This window comes from Elephas maximus, chromosome 9, assembly GCF_024166365.1.
Source record: "Elephas maximus indicus isolate mEleMax1 chromosome 9, mEleMax1 primary haplotype, whole genome shotgun sequence".
Taxonomy (NCBI): Eukaryota; Metazoa; Chordata; class Mammalia; order Proboscidea; family Elephantidae; genus Elephas; species Elephas maximus.
The window spans coordinates 83,091,100-83,115,389 of NC_064827.1; the positions used below are offsets into that span (position 1 = coordinate 83,091,100).

The 24,290-nt window shown below is 51.9% G+C and overlaps 1 protein-coding gene across 6 annotated transcripts in view; it reads left to right on the forward strand.

Annotated features, from left to right (window-relative positions):
• Positions 1 to 11,175: 11,175 nt before the first annotated feature.
• NTNG2 (netrin G2) overlaps positions 11,176 to 24,290 on the forward strand; it is an 85,755-nt gene continuing 72,640 nt past the window's right edge. For 3 of the 6 annotated variants that reach the window (XM_049896092.1, XM_049896086.1, XM_049896089.1), the window contains exons 1-2: positions 11,176 to 11,724; positions 15,451 to 16,501. In XM_049896092.1, coding sequence (XP_049752049.1) covers positions 16,289 to 16,501 — 213 coding nt within the window. In that variant the 5' untranslated portion in view covers positions 11,176 to 11,724; positions 15,451 to 16,288. Of the gene's footprint in view, positions 11,725 to 12,333; positions 12,430 to 15,450; positions 16,502 to 24,290 lie in introns of those variants that run through there. The other 3 variants (XM_049896087.1, XM_049896088.1, XM_049896090.1) reach the window with 3 other exon arrangements.

Genomic DNA, 24,290 nt, shown 5'->3' on the forward strand with positions numbered 1-24,290 from the left:
AGTCAAGAATATTTAACATACTCAGTCTCTGAATCTTGTGATGCTGAAACTCAAGAGCCCCCTGACTCAGCGGGATATTAATAACTCTGGCCGGTCCTCGGAGGGCAGCTCTGCCAAGGATGAGGAGAACAGCAGGGCTCTATCCACATTCCCTGAGACCCATGACAGCTCACACACCACCTGTACTCACCTTGCCTGTCTCCCCACATGGGCTGGAAGCACCTTGGAGCAGATACTGGTCTGTATCTCCACCCCCAACACAGAGCTTGGCATACAGTAGGCACTCAATAAATAATTGTTGAGCAAATGAATGAATGGAAAGATGGATTAAAAAAAAAATTGACCTTCAAACTTTCCAGAAACGTTGCTACCGGTTCGTCTCCCTATTTTAACATCTGAGTGGTTGCACATAATATGTGCTCAATAAATATGTGTTGCTTGGCTCATGTTTAACACTGCTCCCAATTAAAAGCATTTCCCAAGCGCTTATTTTTGTCTGGTACAGTTCTGGGTTCTCTATGGAATGGACACAAACTCATCTCCACCCTCCAGAACAAGGATAACAACATGAGCTCCACCATACCTCGCCCCTGTCCCGGATGGACATGACTAATCAATCATCGCACTCCATCCTGATAATCTGAAATCTTGCTCAGCACAGCTCTCTAGGTAGCCAACACTGCTGATTGGAATCAGCCTCCCTCTTGACCGTCTCTGTCCCATGCACTTTTGCATTCTAGAGTCAGTTTGAGAGAAAAAGCAGACAAGGACAGCCAGAGGAGAGCTCTGTCCTCCAAAAGCAGAAACCACTATTCTCCCAGGTTATAAGATGCCGTGTGGTGGGGTGGGCTTGAGTGGGGAGAGAATTGAGGTGAATGGGAGAGCACAGGCTAAGAGAGGACACAGTGTCAGCAAGGGGAGACATCTTTGTGGATGAGTGCTGCACTCTGAGTCCCCTGCAGGACCAGAAGTCCCCTTCCAGTCCTGTTGGGAAGACCCTAAGGCTAAGGAGTTACGGTCTCACTCTTGGATGTCCACGATGCTGCTGCTGGTTCATAGTAGTTGCTTGGTACATATTTGACATTTTAAATACAAGAGGAGAGCTCCCCATAGTGTACCCTAAAAGCATTTCTAGAGCACACATTGCCCAAAATAATAATAATAAAATAAATTATTCTGAGGTGCAGACTCCCGTGTACCTGGGCCCTGCCATCTTTGGATTCCCCTGCAACCTTGCTGCTTGCTGCTGGGGCTTCACCTGTGCCGGGTGTGTGGTATGTTAATGTCAGGCTTCTAACAAGCCTGCCCTCCGCACGTGTCTCTCCTCTTCTTAGGGAGTTGTCATTCTGTCGATTGTTCAGGGAAACATTTGTACTGGGCAAGCTCAGACTCCTGCATCAGGAAAGGACCAGAAGGCCAATGGTTCATCTTAAAACGTCAGCACTGGACGGAGACTCAGATAGCACCCAGTTCAACTCCCTCACTTGATAGATAAAAACCCCCCGAGGCTTAGAAGGGGAGAGGGAGAACCCAGCAGGGTCCCAAAGCTCAGAGGAGGCAGACTGGGATGAGAAACTCTATCAAGTCATTGTGGTGATGGTGGTGGAGGGCAATCAAGGACACTGGCATTAGAGTCAGACAGGTCTAGGTTTGAATCCTGGTGCATTACTTTGAGCAGTTGTTTTATCTTTCTGAGCCTCAGTTTCCCCATCTGTAAGGTCAGTAGCATACAGCAGGTGGGGGCAAATAAGAGTACCTGCCCCAAGCTCTGGCACACAGTCTGTTACCAGTTGATCGTATTTTATTTTTTAAAGAAACCCCAGCTGTCCGCCTGCACGCTACTGCCAAGGGTGGCTGCATTGTATGAGCCAACTGTGAGCGTAGGAATCGGTTGTGGGGGGTAGGGGGGTGATGGAAGGTTGGAGGAGAGAGGGATCGAGGTTCTGGCTTCACAGTGGAGGGGTGGTTTAAGCTGGCTCGGAAAACGAGTTAATTTGAATAGAAGGACGCGGGTGCATCGCCTTACCTGACATGAGATTCCGTTTCTTTCGGCTTCTGCTGTTGCCCTTTTTGAGCAGTATCATGAGTTCAAACCCAAAGGTGGCATTTCCCCTCTGAGATAGGGTAAGTACTTCCTGGAGGCCCAGAGGGCTCCTCTGAGGAAAGGGAGGGTCTTCTGCCTGGACAAGGACAGATTGTCCAGGGTCAACAGTCAACCTTCTCCCGGCGGCCTAATCATAGTGAAGGTTCTGAGCACTACTCTGAGCACTCCAAAAACATTTCATTATTAAATACATGCAACAGTCCTGCAAAGTGGGTGCTGTTGGGATCCCCACTGTACAGATAGAAAATTGAGGCGCAGAGGTGTGTCCAAGGAAACAAGTAGCAGCATGGGCAGTGGTGTCACTAGGGTTGGTGTCACCCAGTGCGGTAACTCCTGGTGTCACCCACCCCATGGACCTCCTCCTGTACCAGACCATATAGAATCCTCAGTAATGTTTTTTTGTCCTAATGTTACTCGTAAATAGTAATTGCCTTATATCACCACTTGTTTTTCTTTAATTACTACTTCATTCTCAAAAAAGTTACCAATACAGGTTCACAAATACTAATTACCATAATATTGTAGCTAAAAACCAGAAAATTTGACAAAATCATCAACTCCACACACACCAGCAGCAACGAAAACAACATCACTGTAATTGGGTAATAATGACAACTCTGACTAAAAGGCATTAGAAGGTTCAAAAAGTAAATTAGCACAGAGTTTTAGCCTTGTAGGTATATTGATACATGTAAGCCAAGGGCCATTAAACAAGAAATGTTTTTGTTATTCTAACTAATTACAGGATTATTTTTATTAAAAAAAACGATAAATTTCTGCTGAAATACTGCACAAAAATTTTATAGACAGTCATTTAGGTGTCATCCCCTCTGACAATGTCACCTGGTACAATCTGCACCCCCCATCTACCTAGTGACATCACTGAGCTCAGGGACTCTAAATCCAGGCTGTCAGACTCTGGGGCCAAGCTTGTAACCACCAGGCTTACTGCAAATGTGGCCAAAGATCCTCCCGCAGCTTTTTGAGGACCGAGCCTGGACCATCTATGCTTCCCCAGTAAGATGCTAGGCACAGGATCCCAGGGGCCCTACAGCGGTCTTCCCAAGCAGTAGAAGGAGCTGGGTTGTCAGAGCTATGGAGAGGGTCTCTGATGAGCCACAGAAGTACATCATGCTGGAAAATTTGAATCCAGGCATCACCAGGGCCAAGAAGAGAGACATCAAATCTGGAGCTTTTGTTTTTCCAGATATTAAAAAAAAAAAAAAAATCCTGGGAGTGAGTCCTCCATTGCATGGGATGTTAGGCGCCATGGCCTTCCAACTTTCAGATGATGTAAAAAGCAAAGTGTTCCATCAACTGGCCACTCCTTTCCTGCCCTGCACACATCTGCATTTGCTCAACCAATAGTGAAATGGGAGAAGAAGTGTGGGGATGCGCAGCAGAGCCAACAAGGAGTCCCAGGGTGAAGACCGAGGCCTTGTAAGGGAAGTTAGAGGAGCCCTTCTGGGAGTAGGAGCAGGCCGGTTAAGCGTGGACACCGTACAAGTTGCAGGTGATGCTGGTAAAGTCAGTAGAGCCAGGGAGCAGTGGCAGCTGTGATCTGTCCCCATCCATCAGGCCAAGTGCCATTAAACAAGAAATCGAAGCTAGTTCCCAAGACCAAGAGTCGAACTTCATGAGTGATGGTACCTGCAGCATTCTAGGGAACCCTGACTCTGAGGCTCTACTCTGAGGAGAACAGATTGAACCAGGAGAGGGAGGAGGAGGAGGCAGGAGGGGGACGTTGTCTCAGAAGCATCCAGAATTGCCCGAAAGCACAGGCTATGGGCTGTTTGGGGAAGTATCACAGTGTGCCCTTCTGGCAGGAGACAGAACAGAGGCAAGAGCCAAGGGTAGCAGGTTTCTACCAATACAGTGTTTTGAGTGGTGGAGAAGTTTGTATGCCACGGTGGCCTCGTAGTCTACAATTTAATGAGGAAATCGTTGAATGCAACACAGCATGAGTGTGTTTGTGTGTGTAATAGAGAAAGAGAGAGAGCAGGAAAGAGGTAGTGAGAGGGAATGCCTTTCTCTTTGTTTACTTCTCTGGACTTTCAGAATTTTGGGCTGCATTTCATTAGAGGGGAGTTTGTTCCTTAGCTTGCCCATGGGTGATCAAATGTATGTGCAGAGCTTTGCATGTTTACATGTGGATGCTGTTGGGCTGGGACCTGTGTGGGATTTCCTCAGAAGATCCTAGTGATCAGGAGATATGGAGTGGGGGCCAGACTGGACGTGTGGTTCTCAGGCCACTCCAGGGTTGGCTTACCTGGGAACTGGGAGGGAGAGGGCTGAGGAGGCGAAGCAGGTATTTCTATAACTGGGTCAATTATTTTGTGATCAGCACATGTCTGAGAGGAAGGCCACATCTGCTGTGTCGTCCTAGAGGCCCAGATCACCTGCTTGGTAAGGAAGAAAAATGCTTTAGGTGAGGTGTCATGGGGCGGGGAGGGGGCCGTGGAAGGGGGAAGTGGCTTCCTGGAGCTGATAATGCCTTTTCCCTTCTGATTGCCACATTTATTCAGTTCCTTCCCTCCTTGCTGGCACATCTTCCCTGCTCCCCGCAGTGCCCTGGCAGCCCCATTAGAAGCCTGCACACCTGGCGAGAGGGTGGGGAGGGCCGTGAAGGATTCCACATCTGGACCTCCTGCTCCCCACCTTGGGAGAAACAGTCCCCTTCCTCAGAGCAGGGGAGGCGTTGAGAAGTGAGGGTGGGGACCCAACCTCCCAAGAGCTGATTCCAAATCTCGGTTTTGTGAGAGGAGCAGGCTAGGCTTGGCGGAGAGCTGGAGTTAGTAGTACCCCATTTGTATTTCAGGCTCACAGGACAGGTGAGGCCTTTTAGGGCAATCTCCTCTGCTGGGCCGCAGGCTCCTAAAGGGCTTTAGACCCTCCATCACCAAACAGAGGCCCTGGCTCAGAGGAGGCTGACTCTCTGTGAATGTGAACAGTGATTAATTGAAAGAACATTTATTGTGCACTTATTATTTACCAGGCAGACCCTGTGCTCAATGATTCCTACACATTTTCTCAGTGAATCCTCCCAACACCCCAGGAGGTAGGTGTTGTTATTGTCCCCACTTGACGGATGAAGAAACTGAGGCTCAGAGAAGTGGAGGAGCTGGTAGTTGAGGTTTGCTCACCACAGAGCCCGGGTGTTGTTATTCTTGGCTCTCATAGTTTGTACTTTTCTTGTCCCTATCCTGGTAGTTAGACTTGCCCCTGCAGTTAACTGTGGGTTATCAGGTCTTTTTCAGCAATGCTGCCAGGCAGGCAGACTCACCAATGGCCTACACACACGCACGCACACACACACACTCACCCATACACTCACACGCAGTCTCACATTCCCGCACCTTGTACTTCATCGCCAGATTGACCAGGTGTCTGGCACATAGTAGGTGCTTAAGAAATGTTGGTGAGGTACACAGGCAGTTTGTGCCTGCAACATGGAATGTCCTACTAGACTTGCCATACCATGAAGGCAAGGACCCTGTGGGCTTGTTGCCTTTTTGTCCCCAGGGCCTGGCTGGGTGCTGGCACACAGTAGGTCCTTAATGGATAACATAGAGTCACCTGCAGGGATAAGTCCCCTGAGATCAGAGCTGGCAGGGCCATGGTAGTTACCTGGCCCTGCTGAAAGAGAGGGGCCCAGTGCCCTCACCCCAAGACTAAGACCCAAGTAATCCCTGGAGACTCTGGAATTACAGGAGAGAGCAGCAGTTGGTCCTGCCTGTAGGGACCCTGGACCAAAGACCTGCTGAGGGCACTGGTCCCCGGGAGACCACAAGCTTCCTCCTCCAAGCAGTCCTGTTCCCAAAGGAGCCAAGCAGCACCACCTGGAGGAGGCTGGGCTCTTCCTCTTGAGCTGAGCCTCACTGGGGTCCTCTCCCTGAAACGCTGCCTGGATGTCAGGAAGCAGATACTCCCAAGGGGACCCACAGAGGGAAGAAAGCCCAGCTGGGCTTCTGATTTCTGGGGGAAGGGTCTTAGCAAACCAAGGCAGGGTAACCCAGTGTCATTTCCAACCCATTCAACAGTCCTAACTTCCCAGGCACTTGCTTGCTGTGCGTCCTGAAGAAGGCAATGAACCCCTCTGAGTCCCCATGACTTCTGCTGATGAATGGGGATTGTGATACCAGTTATCTCCCAGGGTCTTTGGGAAGAAACCAACAGTAAAGAAAACAAATCTCGAATAATAAGCTTTAGGACAGAGATGGTACATTAGCACAGTGAAGAGCCCAGCTCTGAAATAAGAGAGGCCCGCCTTCACAAACTGGCTCTGCTTTTGTCTAACTGAATAACACAGAGCAAATCCCTCAACCTCAGTATTCTCATCTGAACAATGGGGAGAATAATAGTGTCTCTCACAAAGTGGTGGTAGAGTAGAAATGTGAGAGCTTCGGTAAACCTCTGTGTATCTTGCCTGGTCCTGGTGTGCAATACTAATCCAAGAGTCACCTTGAGTTAAGCACTTTCTAGAAACCAGACAGGTCTCAAGCATTAGCTCATTAAATGCTCCCACCAAGCCTACGTCCTGGATACTATTATTATCCCCATTTTCCGGAGGAGGCAACTGAGGCTTATCAAGGTAAACCTTTGCCCAAGGTCACATAGGTAGGAAATGGCAAGTAGGAATTGAGCCCAGGATTGCTTGGTTCTGAAACCCCAAGTCCCAACATTTACTGTAGAAAGTGTTCACTTACGATCTGGAAGGAACCCCGTAGGTCATTATCATCAGCCATCCCATTCTACAGCTGAAAAAATTGAGGCCCAGAGAAGGGAAGGGGTTAATCTAGTCACAGAGCTGATGCTGATGGAACCAGGCCTAGAACTCCCACAATTACTGCTCATGTGTACTGAGTGCTTACTGTGTGCCAGGTTCTAAGCAAGCTCAAGAGCCATTCCCTGCCACATTCTCACCATTCTCCTGGTTCACCAGACCAAGATTTTGATTTTTCAAGAGACTGTTTGTCCCTTTGACCTTGAGCCATTGAGATGCGGCTCTAAGTAGGAGGTAAGATCCTATGAACCAGAGCAGGTTCTAGGGATTTTAAGACATCCCTATGCCCTTACTTCTGCAGCCAACGCAGGGGCGGGAGAGGGAGACAGTGCATCATTGCATTAGTTGTTACAATAACCCTAGGAGATAAAGACGATTATGAGCCCCATTTTTCATTTGGGTAAAATGAGGCAGAGAGGGGAAGTAGCTTACTCAAGATCACACAACTAATTAGTGGGAGAGGCAGGATCCTAGCCTAGACAGTCAGTCTCTAGAGCCCTCATGCAGTACTACTTTGCTGCACTGCCTTGCCCAGCAGCCTGGGGCCTAGGCAGACTTGTATGCCAAGGGAATGGGGTCTCCAGGGTTCCTAGGGCACCACCACCATCAGGCAAGGGAGGGCCCAGCTGGAGTACCCAGCAGGGAGATCATTGCCTGGGCTGCACAACCCAGAGAGGTGGGCACGGAGCTGGGGCTGGCAACCCTATCTGCCCACAGACCATTAGCCCCCTGCCTCTGCATGGAGAAGTGTATCCAACAAAATGCAGGCAAGCAAAGAACACATCCTGCTTTATGTGTCTCTTGTTGTAGGCAGTGCACATCTTCAGAGATGTGTGGATGAAAGGCACCATATAAAATGCAATCAATTATGAATCACCATTACTGAATTAATCACATGTATGATTAATACAGTAATAATAATTAATGGAAGTATGGTCTAGAGATTAGAGCTGAGAACTGGCAGGGAGGAGTCGGGGTGCTTTTTGCCGCCTCTGCCACTGCCTAGAGGTGTCACCTTGGGGTAGGGGGGAGGCTGGACTTGGGTCTTGGTCTCTCTCCCCCTGCTCCTGCCTTGGTTGCATAAGTAAGAGCCCCCGGGGATCCTTGAAATCCCTAGGTGGTCCTAGCTTGTTCACAGGATCTTACCATCTACTTCTAGCCGCATCTCAACTGCTCAAGGTCAAGAGGACAAAGAATCTCTTGAAGAATCACAATCTTGGTCTGGTGAAACAGGCGAATGGTGAGAACATGGCAGGGGGTGGCTCTTGAGCTTACACTTGACTTTAATCAGGGATGTGTGTTCATTTCATCTGTCCATCCTTTTGTCTGTCTGCATCAGGGTTTGCCTTCTCTCAGAAACCCCCAGAGGGCCTAGACCTCATCTGTTACCTCTCATTGCAAAGCTAGCAGATTATTTTTGTGTGTTTGTCTGTATGATTTGCTATTGTTCATCTATCCCATGAATATTTCCTCATTGTAAAGGAGTCGAGCATTGCAGAAAGCATATATATAAAGCATGTACGCCCCCCTCATCTCCCCTGTTCATGTCTTGTTGTGTATGTTTATTATGCGCGCACACACACGCAAATCCTTTTTAAAAAAACATAGATGGAATAAAACGAAAGCCATTGTTCTGCAGACGCTTTTTGATAGTAGATTCCATAAACACAATTCAAATTAAAACCGTGCAGTGAAGCCAAAATCCCACCGATGAAGAGGGTGATTAGGCTGCTGGCGAGAGGGGAGCCAAAGATTATTCTGGGGGAGATCCATTAACACTTTCTTGCCCCTAGTGCTCAGCTTCTTTTCATTCCGAGGAAAAGGTCATTTGTCACAGGGTACTGTAATGACATTTAAAAATGAACATCCCCAGACCACCTGGTCCCTACATGGATGGCCTCCTATTTGTTCCCCATCTTGGGAAATGAGCACTTTATTGTTCACTTGAATGGAACACTGTCTCCTAGAACCTGCTGTGGCACGCTGTCAACACAGGGACCATCTTCCAGGGCAAATCCCCTCATCATGCAGATGAAGGAACTGAGGCCAAGAGCAGGGAGGTGACAACCCCCAGGCCATACGGATAGTTAGGCACTGAGCCAGAAAAGTCTTTAGCCTGACTCTCAGTCCCCTGCTCTTTCCACTATCCCATAAATTCCAGGGTCTGGAATGGGAGAGGCCAGAAGACAACTTCAAGAACAGGTTTCTGAAAAAGACTGTTGGCATCAGCTTGTTGGAGATTGGGGGAGGGAGGCTGAAGAGGCATTTTAAATATAGGTCTAGTGGCACATAGCTTTACATATGGGTCACAAAAACCACCCTGGCAATAGCAGGGAGGATATATCCCAGGTCCCTATACCGTGCTTAGATAAACTACAAATAAAAGGCATCCTTCTCCAGGTCTCATTGGCATCCAGCCGGTGGTGATGATGGAGGAGCAGGGCATTTCCGGGGGATTGATAGCCCTGCCTAGGGGGTGACAGCAGGCTGAGGGCCCACCCAGGTCATCATTCACCCTCCCAGGGAGCCCCACACTGTGCCTGCAGGCTGAATGTTTAAAAATAAAATCACTGAGACCTGTTCTCCAAGGAGAGTCCTACTGCTGGAGACTTTGAGGCTAGAATGCATTGCTCCTCTGGACAGCCTGAGGGTGGGTGGTCCTTCTCTGGTGGGAGGGATCTAAGTGCAGCGCTGATGGGTGCAGATGCTGGAGGAGGATCTTGATGGCCTTATTATGACCCTTCCTTGGAAAAGAAAGGACTCACCATTCACATCTCACAGACGGGGAAAACGAGGCCCAGAAGCAATCTGTGCCATGCCCCAAGTTAACCAGTAGGTCCGGCAGCAGCAGAGCACTGGCTGTGAATCTGCGAGCCCTGCCTCCCGGGCCAGAGTCTTCCTTAGCTGCGTGACCTTGGGCAAGTTACTGAACATCTCTAAGCTTCATCTATAACAGGGGGATTTGCTAATAGCACTTAAGTCACAGGGTCATTGGGAGGAGCCAGTGAATAATGTCTGTAAACTGGATTACATGGAGCCTGGCATAAAACAAGTGTTCAATAAATGTTAAATTATTATTATTGTTGTTGAAGCAGATGACGGTATTTAATTCTGCATTCTCTCTCTGCTTTATCATAGGATTCTAAATGTTATCAGGCAGTACAGCCCCCTCTCCAGGTTCAGAAAGAGCCAAGAGCAGAGAAGGGTTAAAGTGGAGGTAAAAGGTGACTGGGACATGGACACTGAAGTGCCAAATCTTGCTCCCATTTCTGATGCCCTCTGTGACCTTGGACTAGTCCCTCTCCCCCTCTGTCCTCAGGCCCTTTGTTCTTGATGCATCCAAATGACAATGCTGCCTGAGAGCAGCAGTGAGAACCCACCCCACGGGGGAGGCTGGGAGCACCCAAAAACCCCATGTCCCCCTGGAGCCCAAGGAAGCTCTGGGAACAGCCCAGGAGGCAGCCTGGCAGGAAACCACCAGGGGATTATAGAGCCAGGTCTGCCCTGTCTTGCCAACTCCGTGGCCTCTCCCCTGGCCTTTGAAGGAGTCTTCCCACCCCTCCTTGGCTGCTTGTTAAGGCGGGAGGCCATAAGTCCCTTAGCCAGGCCCCACCTGCCCCCCTACTCTGCACTCCCTGCAGAGCTGGCTTGGCTTCATCAAAAGCAGGGCCCATCAGGGTGGAGGCGGCATGTGTCAGCTGGTATTCAGGCTCTGGTTGTGCGCTCAGATCGCTCCCCCTCCCCATCTCCCCAAATCCACCCACCCACCCCTTTACCCACTGCTTGGGGCCTTCTGGGTGGCAGTACTCCGCAGAGGGAGGCAGGGGAGCAGCCTTGATCCCTTGACTGCTGAAGGGCGGGGAAAGACTGACTCACTTGGCGCCCTCCCTGGTGCCGATGGGGCAGCCCCCACACCCATGGGCGTTGGCACCCTGGCCAAGCTCTTGGGGGTAAAGGAAGCAGCAGTCCCGCGGTGCCCTTCCCCCGGCGCCCTGACCCGAGCCGGCTGAGGATGCGCTCTGCGTGCAGGGACACTCTGGCCCCCGGGCTGGGAGGAGATGTTTAGGCAGCGACCCCCTAGAGCAGGCTCGCTCCCACGGCCGCCCCTGGGGCCATCCTGGCAGCGGGCCCGCCGGGACGCCCCTGATCGCGGCCCCCCTCCCCAGGCAGTGGCACGTCCTCCGAATCTCGCAGTATTTCCTTCCTGCACCTTTAAGAAGACCGTTGCTCCGTGGTGGGATGGTGTGTTAAAGCCACACAGAGGAAGTTACGCAGCCCGGATCAGACCGAGAGATAAAAGCCCCGATGTTGATCGTGAGTGATGGCAAGAGGATTTAGCCTCGGCATTAACTTGGAGCGGAGTGCAGGGGGACAGTGAAGCGCCCTGCCATCTGGCTCCTGCAGCTTCGGGGGGATGCCCCGGCGCTCAGAAGAGCAGCGGCGAAGCCCACCCGCGCCAGGGGCTGCCCGGCGCCGGAGCGCGGGTCCTCTCCAAGCAGCCCAGGGGGGCCAAAAAGTTTGCACTTGTTAGCGGCGACCTCCCGCTGGGCCGGGGCGGGCGATGCGGGCGGTGCGAGCTGCCCCCTTCCCTGGCCCGCGTCTCCGGGACGGCTCCGGGCGGCCCCCCCGGCAGCCGGAGGGCTCCCCAGCTCCAATCTGACGGCGGCGGCGGCCACAGCACCAGCGGGAGCGGCGCGGGGACCCTGCACCGGCTGGCAGCACTCCGGCCCTCGCCCCCACCCAGCACCAGCCAGGGAGGGCGGGGGAGGCAGAGCGCCAGAGGGTGGCGGTCCTTGGCTTCCCGGGTCTCCGCTCCGGGAAGCTGCTCCGAGCCGGGGTAAGGCGGGCGGGGAGAGCCCGAGAGGCGAGCGGGGAGGGGGGGGGGGCGGGCAGATGCTGCAGCTTTGCCAGCCTGCTTTCATTTTTAAAGGGCTTCAGTGACCATGCAGGCTTTCCGTGGCCAGGAGCCAGTTAAAGCAGCCCAGCAAACGATCGGATGCAAAAGTTATTTGGTAGCCGCTGTTACTAGCAGAGGGCTGGAGCCGCCCGGAGAGGGGTGTGCGAGTGTGCGTTTGTAGCAGCATCTTAAAGGAGCAGATTGTCTTTCTGCTGGCTTTCCCTCCATCCCTGGATCTCTTTCCATCCTTTCTTAGGGTGTGTGTGTCTGTCTACGTGTGTGTGTTGGGGATTTCAACCGCAAGACTGCCTGGATATATTTTGTTTGTGAAAAGGGAATTAACCCTTCCCTTGGCTCTACTCCCTACCCCGATTTAATCGCCACTACTTAGAGCCACCTCCTTCCCATCCCTCCGCAAACGGGAATGTGAGTTGCACGGAGAAACTCTGGGCCAGTCAGGGCTGGAAACTTCTTTCCGTGCTGTGGAGGGGTGGGTAGATGGAGGGGGGCGGGGTAGGCACCGGCCTAGGGACAAAGTGCAGTGGAACCTCGAACTGGATGGCGCGCAGATAGGGGGTAGAAGAGGCAGAGAGAAGGCGGGAAGAAGAAGAGGACGGAAGGCTCGCGGTGTCTGCCCGCTCCGGAGTAAGTTGCCTGGCCAGGCGGCGGGGGGCGGCCGTGGCCGCCGGGCAGGTGCTGGCAGCAACGCGAGGAAAAAGGATACAACTAATTCCCGGGCGCTTTGCTCAGTTGTTTTCTAATTAAGGGAGGCGGTGCCAAATGAAGGGGCAACCTCAGTGCGGGCCGGGGCTTTATTAAAGGCGTGATTATTAGTTGCTCCCGTGTCTTGCACGCAACTTTGGAAAAAGCAAAAAGCAGTGGCGTTGCCCAGCACATCCTTGCGCAATGCACGCGGTTTGTAGCCGGCCCTGAGCGCGGACTCGACTCCAACCCTTGGGCGTCTCCGGCGGCCCTAGCCCATCGGTCTTCCGGTACCCACCCCCGCGGCCCCAGCTACCCTACAGAGGCGGTCTTCGGGCGCCCTGCCTCCCGCGCCCAACTTTCCCGGGCTCCCTGCTATCCTGCTCGTCTCCCCCGCCACTGAAGGGGGGGCGCTAAGGGCGGGAAAAGGTGCCGGTTCGGGTGCGGAAGGCACCGGTGCCTTTGAAACGGGGATGCCCTCTGGGCTGGCGGTGAGTGTTGGGCATTTCCAGGACCCGGCCCACGGCGGAGGGCTGGAAGGTGACCTCGGCCCACATGGGCTTCCTTTGCGTCTTCGCCCCCTCCCCCAGCAGATTTTATTCCCCTTTGCCGCCCCCTCTGGGGAGAGAGGAGGAACCTCGGGGTTGTTTGGGCCCCCCGAGATACACCCAGTTCCTTCCCCCCGACCCCGAAGATCCCTGGAGGCCCCGCACCGGCACCCGCCGCGTCAAGTGTCCCACATGGCGAGGGCGCAGCCGGCAACTCTGAGAGGCGCTTGCTCGCGAGCCCAGCCTGCTCCAAGAGGCGCTAATTCAATAAGACAGAGAAATCTGAGTTCAGAAATCTTGATAAAATCTAATTTTCGGGTTTTAATACCCTGGCTATCAGCCCCCCTCGATTCCTGAGGACTCTTAAAAGAAAATAAAGCGTATTGATTCTATTTGTTTCTGGGAGCTGCAGCTTCTTAATAATATCAGGTGAAGATTTATTTTCCAAGGAGAAAACAATCCACCGGGATACAACCTCTAACTCGGAAATTTCCCCCGCCGGTTTCTCACTCCCTGCTTTCCGCCTCTTTATTCGGGGAACTCTTGAGTCTTCCCCCTCCCCTTTTTTCTTTTTGGCAAAAACCAACTGTAATATTCGCGTGTTGAGCTCATAATTTCCCCTACGATGCCAGCAACGCCCAGTTGATTGAGTGACTGTAAACACGTTTTTCCCCCTGGCAGATTTTGTTGTTGTTGGCTACCCCTCCCCCCGCCCATTTTCCAGAAAATGCGTGGCTTTTAAGCCAACAGAACTGCAAAGCAATTAATAGGTTTGCCCGGCGCGCGACTCGTCCGGGCCTCACCGCCTCGCAGCCTCCCCGCGCCCGGCCGGTGTTCAGCGCCTTCCAAGCCGGGAGCAGCGGCTGGTCCTGCAGATGAAGGAAGCCCGCAGCTGGGTCCTCCCTGCGAGCTGCAGCCCGGCTCCCTGGTTGTCCCCGGGCGTCAGGAGCTCCCTACCTGTTAGGGAACAGTTGGGAGTCCGCGGTTGGAAGAATTAATTAGGACGTGCTGTTTTCTGGGCAGCACAGAACTCGGTAGAGCCATCCAAACCTTTGCCGGCCGAGCTATATTATTTTTACAACATTTTCTCAGGCTGTAAAAATAGACGCCAGGCGGGTTCTTTCTCAGAGTTATCTAGCAAAGGAGCGTATTCAAGGCCGGGCAGCCTCTAAAAGCAGGTTTCTCTCTAAACAGCCAGAGGTGAGGTACGAAAACGTGGTCCCCATTGGCTCCTCATTCATCTCCATCAGGAGCCCTTCAGCCAGACAGAGGGGCACAGGTCGCCTTAATGCAGATGTATGAATCCCCCGGCTTGTGGCCACAGGGGCAGCGGCTAGGGGCTTCTCCTAGAGCTGAGGTGCTGCGTGCCAGCCCTGGCCGGGCAGAGTCAGCCCCTCAGGTTTGTCGTTTTTAGCAGGAGCCTGTTTGTGCCTGGGTGGAGAATGGGGTTTCGGGGAAATGCAGTTAACTCTTGAGGGACCTTCCATTTACAATGGCGGAAGAATGCCAGGTGAGTCAGACTGAGGGTCCGCACCAATGCCGGCCGGGTTTGGGAATTTAAATGCAAAAATCATAGGCATAATAACCAGAAAAATTAACAATGTAGGCACATCTGCTGGGACTCATTGCAGTAACCTTTGCCCCATTAGCCGGTATTTTTGGCCAGAATCCCATGCTGGTCTTGGACTTGAATTCTGGTGATGTATCAAGTGTCTGGGAACACCACATTAGTGGAGTCATGCATTTGACCATGTAACATTCATACCAGTTATATCTATTTGGGCTTTTAAATAATTTCCAGTAGCTTAAAATAATAAAACAATAATCATGATAGCGATCCATTTGCAAGCATAGCCTCTGAAGATGGTGGCAAATTGTCAGCCTTGGTCAGAAATCTAATATAAGAAAACGTTGTCACTCTGTGAAAAGCTTCAATCTCCCTAGTTTCCTACGGTGAAAAAAAAAGTAGATTTTCCATTTCAGGTTGTGCCTATGGTTGAGGAGATGTTTATCTGCACCTGGTTCTTAATTGTTGGCCTCCATGTGGCCCACTCTGTTTGTCTGCACTCCTCGTTACAGTCTCAGCCGTGCCTTTAACAGCTATGACATTTTTGACTCGTCAGTCATGGGATTTTAAAGCAACTATTAAATCTTGGCTCCTGGGGATGTTTTAGAAAGTCACCAGCCCCAGAATGGGGGCATGGCTGCTGACCTAACGCCCCATAAAGGATGCGAAAATCCATCACTTTTTTTTAATAATATGCTCAATCTCCAAATGTGCAACTCTGGTATTAAAAAAAATAACCCAGTTTTCTCGGGAGACCTTGCTAATGCAATCTCATTTTTTGCACATTTTGCCAGAGAGCTTTTGTCCTTATGCATCTTTATCCCCCCCTTTTGTTTTAATTTGTTGCAGGTGTTGTTGCTAATAAGCTCTCTCTCCTCCCCTCGGACAATGAAAGACAAGCCTGGATGGATTGGGAGCTGAGGCCTCAGAAACTCCATAATAAGTTGCTGATGGCTACTGGCCAAGGTCAGCGGGCCCCCATTAGTGCCTATCCCCACCAAAGTAGAGCCAAATAACCTTCTCCCCAGTTAACGCCTCAGTAGCATTTTTATTTTTCAGTTCATTCGCACAATTGTTGTTACTTTTAACACATATGAAAAGAAATCTCTTTGATTGGTCTGAGACACCAAGCCCAGTCCCAAAAAGGAACATGTTTCCTGCTAACATGTACACCTCCTGATTTTATTTTATCTTTACAACGCAGGCCGGAGGGTTGTTTTGCAGTTGTGTTGAGCATATCACACATTCAGGGCCCTTTAAAGACCTGGATTGATTGGAAGGACAAAAATTAAAGCAATCTGATCCGGCCTCATGCCAGATCCCTGCGGATTTTCTCCCTATCCCATTTCCATCCACTGTCACAGTTTGAGAATCTGCCTGATTTGATCAGATTCCCTTCTGGGAGAGGTGTAATGCCAAGGTTAGGAAGACACCAGGTTATGGGCAACTTTTTGATCTGCCCATCAGCAGTCTGAGAAACGCTGGCTCTGAATTTTCTGTATCAGCCTTTTGGAAAAAAACAAGTTCCTCGCTGTTTGCAAACCTGCAGTCCTCAAGTCCCTGGGACATCCCGGCCACCATTGCTCGGTAGATGTGGCATTTCCATGCTGAGGCCGCAAGTCCCACCTGACCCGGTCGCTGCCTCTCCAGGGCCTCTCTGGGCCACACCCTTGCGGACTTCGCAGTCATGCTGCACCTGCTGGTGCTCTTTCTGCACTGCCTCCCACTGGCCTTTGGCGACTACGACATCTGCAAATCCTGGGTGACCACGGATGAGGGCCCCACCTGGGAGTTCTATGCCTGCCAGCCCAAGGTGATGCGCCTCAAGGACTATGTCAAAGTGAAGGTGGAGCCCTCGGGCATCACGTGTGGAGACCCACCTGAGAGGTTCTGCTCCCATGTAAGTCAGCCCATTGCTGTTCTGTATGCCCTTGGCCAAGAGGGAGGGAGCCTGGGACACACCCTTGGGATGAATGAACAGAGTGTGAGGGTCAAGATGCAAAGGTGACTTGGATTGGGTCCAGGTTTTTGTCCCATCTTGGAATTGTGCCAGTGTAAAAGCCACCCCAAAAGACTCTGGGCTCATGCGACATTGTCCTCTAGGGTAGGGGCATTCTGGGCCAGCTGAACAACAGAAAGACCACAGTAATCACATTTCCCCAGCCTTGCAGATAAGCCCTGTTTCCTTGGTAGGCAATGAGTGGTCCTGGGCGAGCGAGTAAGGTACTGTTTGCAATGCTGCACCCCAACCTCCCTCTGTTGATCCATTCTATGGCACAACTTCCTACCCCACCCAGTACAATCCAGCAAACAGCATTTCCAGGCCAAGGTACAGCAAGTACTGAGCTGGCACTTTGCAGTGGAAGGTTTGATGGAAGCACAGAGGGTAATTGTAAGGGAGGGCTGTAAGGATTAAGCCAGAACAGACAATGAGGCTGGGGCCCTTTCCAGTTCCATCCTTGCGTGCGGCCACCGCTATCACTGGATAAGTCAGAGGAGAGGCAGACACTCCAGTGTCATCACTTGAGTCCCTGAGTAGCTTCAGTACTCAAGTCATATGAATAGCAACAATGATAATAGCAGGGATCATTTAACGTGAGCTCCATCTGTGGGGGCTAAGAGCTTGATACATGTCATTCCATTGAGTCCTCAGCTCAGCCAGGTTGAGCCTGTGTGTGTAAAGTAGGAGTATTATGATGGGAGCTCTTGACCAGTGGCATCCCTGGGCCTCTGTCCCCTCACTTGTAAAATGGGGACACTAATAGTGCATACTCATAGGGTCATTGTAGCACTCAGAGTAGGATCTGGCACAGAGCAAGTGCCCCATAGGTGTTAAAAAAAAAAAAAACTAGTGCCATCGAGTGTTAGCTGTTGTCATTCCCGGCTTATAGATGGGGAAGCTAAGGCAGCAGGCACGAAGGCACTTGCCCAAGGTCACACACTAGGAAGTAGTGAAGCTGTGATTCAATTCAAGCTTAATGTGTCTGGTTCCAAAGTCACTAAGCTAAACTCTTCCAGAGGGGCACCTTGCTATTCGCATTGTTCTGGAGGCTCCACGCCTGGCAAGAGGCTGGGCAGGGCAACCAGGCTGCAGGAGCTTTTTTGTGTGTGGGGGGGGAATGGCCAGTGGTACCGTGACCTGCCCTTGGGGAAGCCTCCAGCTCCGGGTTTATGGTGAGGCCTTGCGGTGCTCCCACCCCGGGCTCCTCAATCCCATGAGGCAGCTTCTGTCATATCACAGAGCAGCCAGCCAGGAGGGTGTGTTACATTTACACTTATCAGCAGAGATAAGGCTGTCACTGTGGGTGTTGGCCAGGCTGCCAAGAAGCCACCTAGGGAGAGAAGGAAGGAGCTGGAGGGAAGGAAGAAGAGGACAGCACAGGGCAGGGAGCCAGGGGCTGAATCGTCCACGGAGATTACTGCACTGGGAACCACAGGATCTCTCTTTCCCAGGGATGGGCAAGGGAGCAGGACCTCGAAGGTCAGGGCCAAGCCCAGGATGGGAGCCCAGTTCTGTTCTGCATCTCAAGCCAGCTGTCCATTCTACGCCCTCCCAGGGGCAGTCAACTTCTGCTTCTCATATTCAAAGTCCTGGCTGTATTTTTTCTCTTAAATAGTTAGCATTACCTTTTTTGGTGTTCTGAGGGAGGGCAAGGCAGGGCAGTTAAATCAGAATATCCGCTGATGCACTGGGCCAGCTTCACATCAAGGGCTTGAGAGGTGGAGATGACCATCTAATGCAGGTCCAAGGCCCTCTCCTGGCCAAAGCCTTCTCAGGATGCCCTTGGCCCTGGACGTCCCCCTGCCCCCACCCTCAGACAGAGCCCAGGCAGGTGTCCGCGGAGCCCTGGAGTCTAGGAGGGGCTCCTTTCTTCCCTCCTAGGAAGACAGGAGAGGGGGACAGGAGAGGAAGACCAGCATCTTCAAGATCTGCCTAGATAGGTCCACAGTGTCTCACCACCTGTTTGATGGATTTAAATATTTCATTCCCGGCTGCCATCCAGCTCTGCCTTTGATTACAAATGCGCAGCCAAGGAGGGTGAAAATGCTGCCTCGGCAGGTGGTGGGCAGCCTTCTAAGGGACTGGATTCTGCAGAGAAGAGGGGGTCACATCCAGATGGACCTGGATTCAAACCCATTTATTGCAGCTTCCCCTGAGCAGGTCCATGCGTGTGTTTCATTGAATCATCCTACAATGCTCTGAGGTTGGCCCTATGCTAATCCCATTTGAGGGATTAGGAAGGGTTGGCTAAATCCGGCCAAGGTCACTCAGTTTTAGACTCTGCAGAGCCAGCAGGGAACGTGTCTGTGGCGGAGGCCAGGGCTTACCTACCAGGTGGCACAGCCTTCCCTCTCTGAGCTTCTGACTTCTCTGAGACTCAGTGTCTTCATATGTAAAACAGAGATACTCATGTCTGAGTGTCCCACTGCTGGAGGGAGGATGTAACCCTGCCATGCATGTCCTGGGCATATCTGGGGCTGGCACATCGCAGGTGCTCAAGGGGCACTGGCTTTATTCACTTGTTATATTACTCACTCGGTGGCTTCCCTAGCTTTTCTTCTTCCCAGAGTTCTTTTCCCCTCTTCAGCCTTTAGGACACCACGCCCTGTATTTCTAGTGTTTAGGCAGCAGGTGCTACCTGCCCAGGAACCTTAAACTCCTCCAGCCACGACCCGTCAGGAGGTTGGCTGGCCACCAGGGGGCACCCTAACGGCAGCAGACCTTCCACTGCCCCCTTAGCCTTGCAATTGCCCCATTCTTCTGACTGATCCTCTGAGGCCTCTACCAGCCCTTCCCCAGACCCATTCCACAGCAGGCAATAGGCCTGTCCCCACAGCCAATCAGAGCATGAGCCCTAGAGCACACACGGGGTGGCTACCCTTTTGGGGGCTGAGGGTGTGACCCTCTCTCTCCCCAGGCTTGCCATCCCACTGCAAGGCCACCTAAGAACTGAATTGTAAATTCCAACCTGGTGAAGAAGGGGAGGGGGAAGGAAGGCAAGATAAATGAATAAATAAAAACCTATTGGCTCTAAATGCACAATGAGAATTAATAGGGATGAGCTCCCAACCGAGGACTCCTGGGCAAGGGCAAAATTTCACTGAGGGCCGCAGGAGAGAAGCAGCAGCACCCCCTCCTCCCTCGGGTTCCAGGGCCTGATCCAAGAGGCCCAGCTGGCCTGGGGAGCTGCAGAGCCAAGGTGGAGGAGGGAAAGGCAGTGTCAGCAAAGTTACAGGGTAGCTGCTGCTCCCAGGACCCCTTCGGGATGGGGGGCATGGCTGGGCATGGGGAGCAGCTCCACAGTTCCCCTCAAGAAAGGTCACTCACCAGCCACCTGTGCTGCTCTTGAAAGCAAGGGGAAGCCCTTTCTTTGTGCTCCTGGGACAAAAGCTAAGAGCTAGAGACTCAGGGGAGAGATGGTAAGGAAGGAAAGGAAGGAGAGAAGGCAGGATGGTATTTAGAACCAGCCTACGGCCATGCTACCCAAAGCATGGTTCTTGGATTAGCAGCATTGGCATCACCTTGTTAGAAAAGCAGAATCCCAAGCCCCGCCCCAGACCTGCAGAGCCAGAATCTGCATTTTAACAAGAAATCCTGGTGATTTGGATGCTCATACTGTATGGTCTGAGAAATGCAGTTTGACATAATTGTTCTGTGGTGGGTGACACCTATTGTGATGAAGGGGTGAGAAAGCTGTAGTTCCCACGGGATATTTGCAGGTTAAGGGGAGAGTCACTGCTGAAGGAAGAAAGGTGGAGGGCAGAAGAGGCCCAGGGAGTGCTAGGAGGGAGGGAATGGAGCTGAGAGCTGAGGCCAAGGCCAGGGCAGGCGCTTTAATTTGAGTGAGACCCAATGTAAGTTTCCAGTTGGAAGGAGTATGATATCCTGGCAAGAGCCAGAGACCTAGAGTCTGAGTTCACATCCCACCTTTGCCGCTTAGTTGGGTAATCTTAGGCAAGTTGTTTAAATTCTCTGAGCCTCATTTTCCCTCTGCCAAGGGGGATGATTGTGGATGATTGCCCACCCCACCAACTTCCTGGGAGAAGGACATGCCTCTCAATATCTGAAAGTACTTAGTTAAGAGTGTAAGTTCTATTCTAGCATGAGGTTTTAATATTACCAGTTTTCCAATGTCCTTGATTTTTCTATGTTGAAATGGATAAACATTTAGCTTTTTATGTAAGGGAGACTCTGGGATACACAGGGGCCTTGGTGTTGGTGAACAGGAAAATCAAGAGAAGGCCATCTTTGAATGCTACTTCTTACTCGATTAGAACCTACTTTACCTGCTCTGTGCCTTGGTTTACGCAGCTGCAGAGCAAATGGCCCCACACCTCCCCCTGGGGATCTGCTGGGCTGATTAACGTAGATGGTAGAAGGGTCCTGGAGCTCTACAAGCCCCTCCCCACCCGACATTGAACACCTTGTGCAGAATCAAGGTTACAAATACCCTACCTCATGCCAGACCTTGATGTTCACGAAAGGTTCCCATCCAGCAATGCAGAGCTGATGGGCCCACTGGCTCAGGACTGCTTCCCCCTCCGGTTCCTGGCCCCCAAACCCAGAGTGGAGTGTGCTCAGAACACCCCTCTCCTGACTCTCCCCACCACACCTGCTCTTCAGCAAACATTTCCAGGGTCTGACTTCATGTCAGATGTGTTCTTGGCTGCAAGAAGCTTGCAGTTGCGCCGGGCAAGTGAGATGACTTGGGAAAATTTAAGTATAGAACAAGAGAAACAGAACAGACATTAAAGACCACAACATCCCATTACCAACAGGTGGGTAAGAGAGACCCAGTGAACAGGGGCTTGAAGGATGAGCCCTGGATGCTGTTTGCCGCTTCCCTGTCTTTACCTCTGTTGTCTCCTCTGTCCAGAAGCCCCTCCCGTTCCTGCCTTCCTGGTCTCCCACTCTTTACCTGCATACCTACCATTCATTTTTCAAGGCCCAGGTTGGACCTCACCTCCTCCAGGAGGTTGTCCTCCCTGAACTCCCTAACCCAGGTGGGTTAGAAGGCTGTTCACATCCCTGCCGTTGTGCTCACTGACGTGGCCCAGGGGCACAGAGATGGAGCCGTAATCCCGAGCTGTGTGACCTTCTGCATTTGACTTAGTCTCTCTGAGCCTTTTTTCCTCAAATTTGGGCTCTGGATAGAATGCACATACGGAACTTTCACAAGCAGGCTATTAGTATCAGTTCTGTACCAGTTCCAGTTGACATCAAGTTGATTCCAACTCATGGTGACCCCATGTGTGTGAAAGTAGGACTGTGCTCCATAGGGTGTTCAGTGACTGATTTTTTCAGAAGTAGATCACCAGGCCTTTCTTCTGAGGCACCTCTGGGTGAACTCGAACCTCCAACCTTTCAGTTGGCAGCTGAGTGCATTAACCCTCTGTGCGACCCAGGGACTCCATCAGCTCTATAACCCCTGATGTTCATTTCCCCCATGGACTGTGCACTCCTGAAAGGCAGGAGATGTCTTATCCACCTTTGTGTCCCCCAGCACCCTGTCTTGGCTCAGTCACTGCTCAATAAGTGTCCATGGAATGAAAGGATGGATGAGTAGAAAGAAGGGTGGCGTGATCCAGGAAGGCTACTTGGAGGAGGAGGGCTTAGGGCTAGCGCCTTGAAGGAAAAACTAAGATTTGGATCAGGATGGAAGAGGCACCAAAATCTCCCGCTTCTCTCCATTGGAGTCTGTTCTGTGGGATTTGCAACCGATGGCACAACTTTACCTCTGAGTCTGGAGCCTGAGCTTTGCCCAATCCTTAGTCAAAGCTGCTGCCTCCTGCAACGCCTCAGGCAGGGCCCAGTCTAGGACAGGAATAGTTCCAGCAATGACATCTCGTTGCACAGTGAAGGCTCCTTCCTGGGGAGCTGACAGGAGAGAACTGGGCCAGAGCTGCCTGCAGAAGTCCAGGCCTGTTGGGAGGCGTGGGCCAGGGGGCTGCTGCTGGGGCTGCCGCCAGCTGGCTCCAGGGAGAGCCTGCCCCAACTGTCCTGAAGGGAATGGGTTTGGGGCCAGAGACCCGTGGAGAGCAGGGAGCAGTACAACTGGGGTGCAGTGAAGAAGGAAAAGGGCCTAAAGGGAACATCTTCCCAAAGATTCTAGAACTCAGCGGCGCATGTCCTTGAGGGTTCTCACCTTCCTGCCTTTCTGTGGGCTCGTCTTTCTCCTCCATCTCTATAGTCCCCTAATTCTTAACATGATGTCATTTTTTTTCTTTAATTACATGTATTGTCATAAGCTGCCTGAAATCCCACATGTAATGAGGCAGGGGGATGGATGGACAGACAGGCAGGCAGGCTGTAACATGCCATGGCTAAGAACTTGAGATTTAGTATCAGGCATAGGGGCTCATACTTATCCCACCATGTTCCGGCCGTGGGGCTTTGTGTAAGTCCTTAGTGGCTCTGAGCCTCAGCTTTCACATCTGAATATGGGAATAATACTAGGCACAACCAAAAAGGAGAGTTTTTTTTTTTTTTTTTTTTTTTATCCTAGAATTTAGCTCCAGGGATAAAAGCAGTAGAAATAGAAAGTGACAGAAGAGGATCCCATGGGCCAAGTGTCCAAGGAAAGGAATAGGCAGCGAGTGCTGCAGGAGTTCAGGCATGGGTGCCGGTTGCTGGATGCTCCGGGGCAATCTATGGCTGGGTCTTGAAAAAGGGGAAAGGTTCAGAGATGCCTGGGTGACAGTGCAGGCAGAAGGCACAGCGTGTGCAAATGGTGTATGGGGGACAAGGAGGGGACAGGCCGCTCCACCTGCTTGTCTCACTGAAGCCCCCATAGTCTGTGGGGCAGGGATGTTGTTGCCCCATTTTACAAGGTCCCACTAAGTGCTGGAGCCGGGATTCCAACCTTCCTCTGTCTGGCTCCTAACCACTCTTTAGGGTTAGAGGGGCTAAGGCCAAGGGCTCAGCCAAAGGCAGAGGAAGAAGGGAGTACAATGAAGGGCAGAGATTACAGCACACAGGGCATGGAAGTCCTGGGCCCTGGGGTGGGAACAGAGCTTGCCAGGCTCAACAAAGGGGACTCTGAGCTGCCACCTGTCACCCTTACCCGCCAGACACCATCCCCCAGGAATGAGCCCAGGCTGCGAAGCTTTGTTCCTACCACACCACCCAGGGCCAGGGTGCCCCTGCCTCTGGCCTGGCCAGTGCCCATATGGCCCATGAGAACACTGGCTCCTTCCTGGGGGGAACCCGAATGATGAAGGCTATGAGAAACAGCAGATGATGCGGAAACCGGTTCTGTTCAGCTTTGGTTTGCAGGATCTGATTTGTTTTTCACCAGGAGCAGATTTGCTTAAATATATGAAAATGCGTTTCTAATTCCCCAAGCACACGCCAACTGCGGGGGGAGGGGGGGCCGCAGCGCATTAGAACAGACCAATGCTGAATGGGAGCCATGGATTTCTAGGCTCCCTTTGGCAAAGCGTCTCTGCTGGGAGACCGAGGCCAAGTCCCCTAGCCTCAGTTTCCCCAACTGTACAACGTCTGGATTAACCAGTTCATCCAGCATTTCTGAGTGATTGCCAGGTGTCTTCTGGGAGTTTGGGGGATGGAGGCCAGGGTTCAGCAATGACTAACCACAGGCGAAACGGGGATTCCAATCAGAGTGGGGCTCAGAACACTTACCCTGTATTCAGTGTAGCCCTGGGCATCCTACATGGAGTGTGTCATC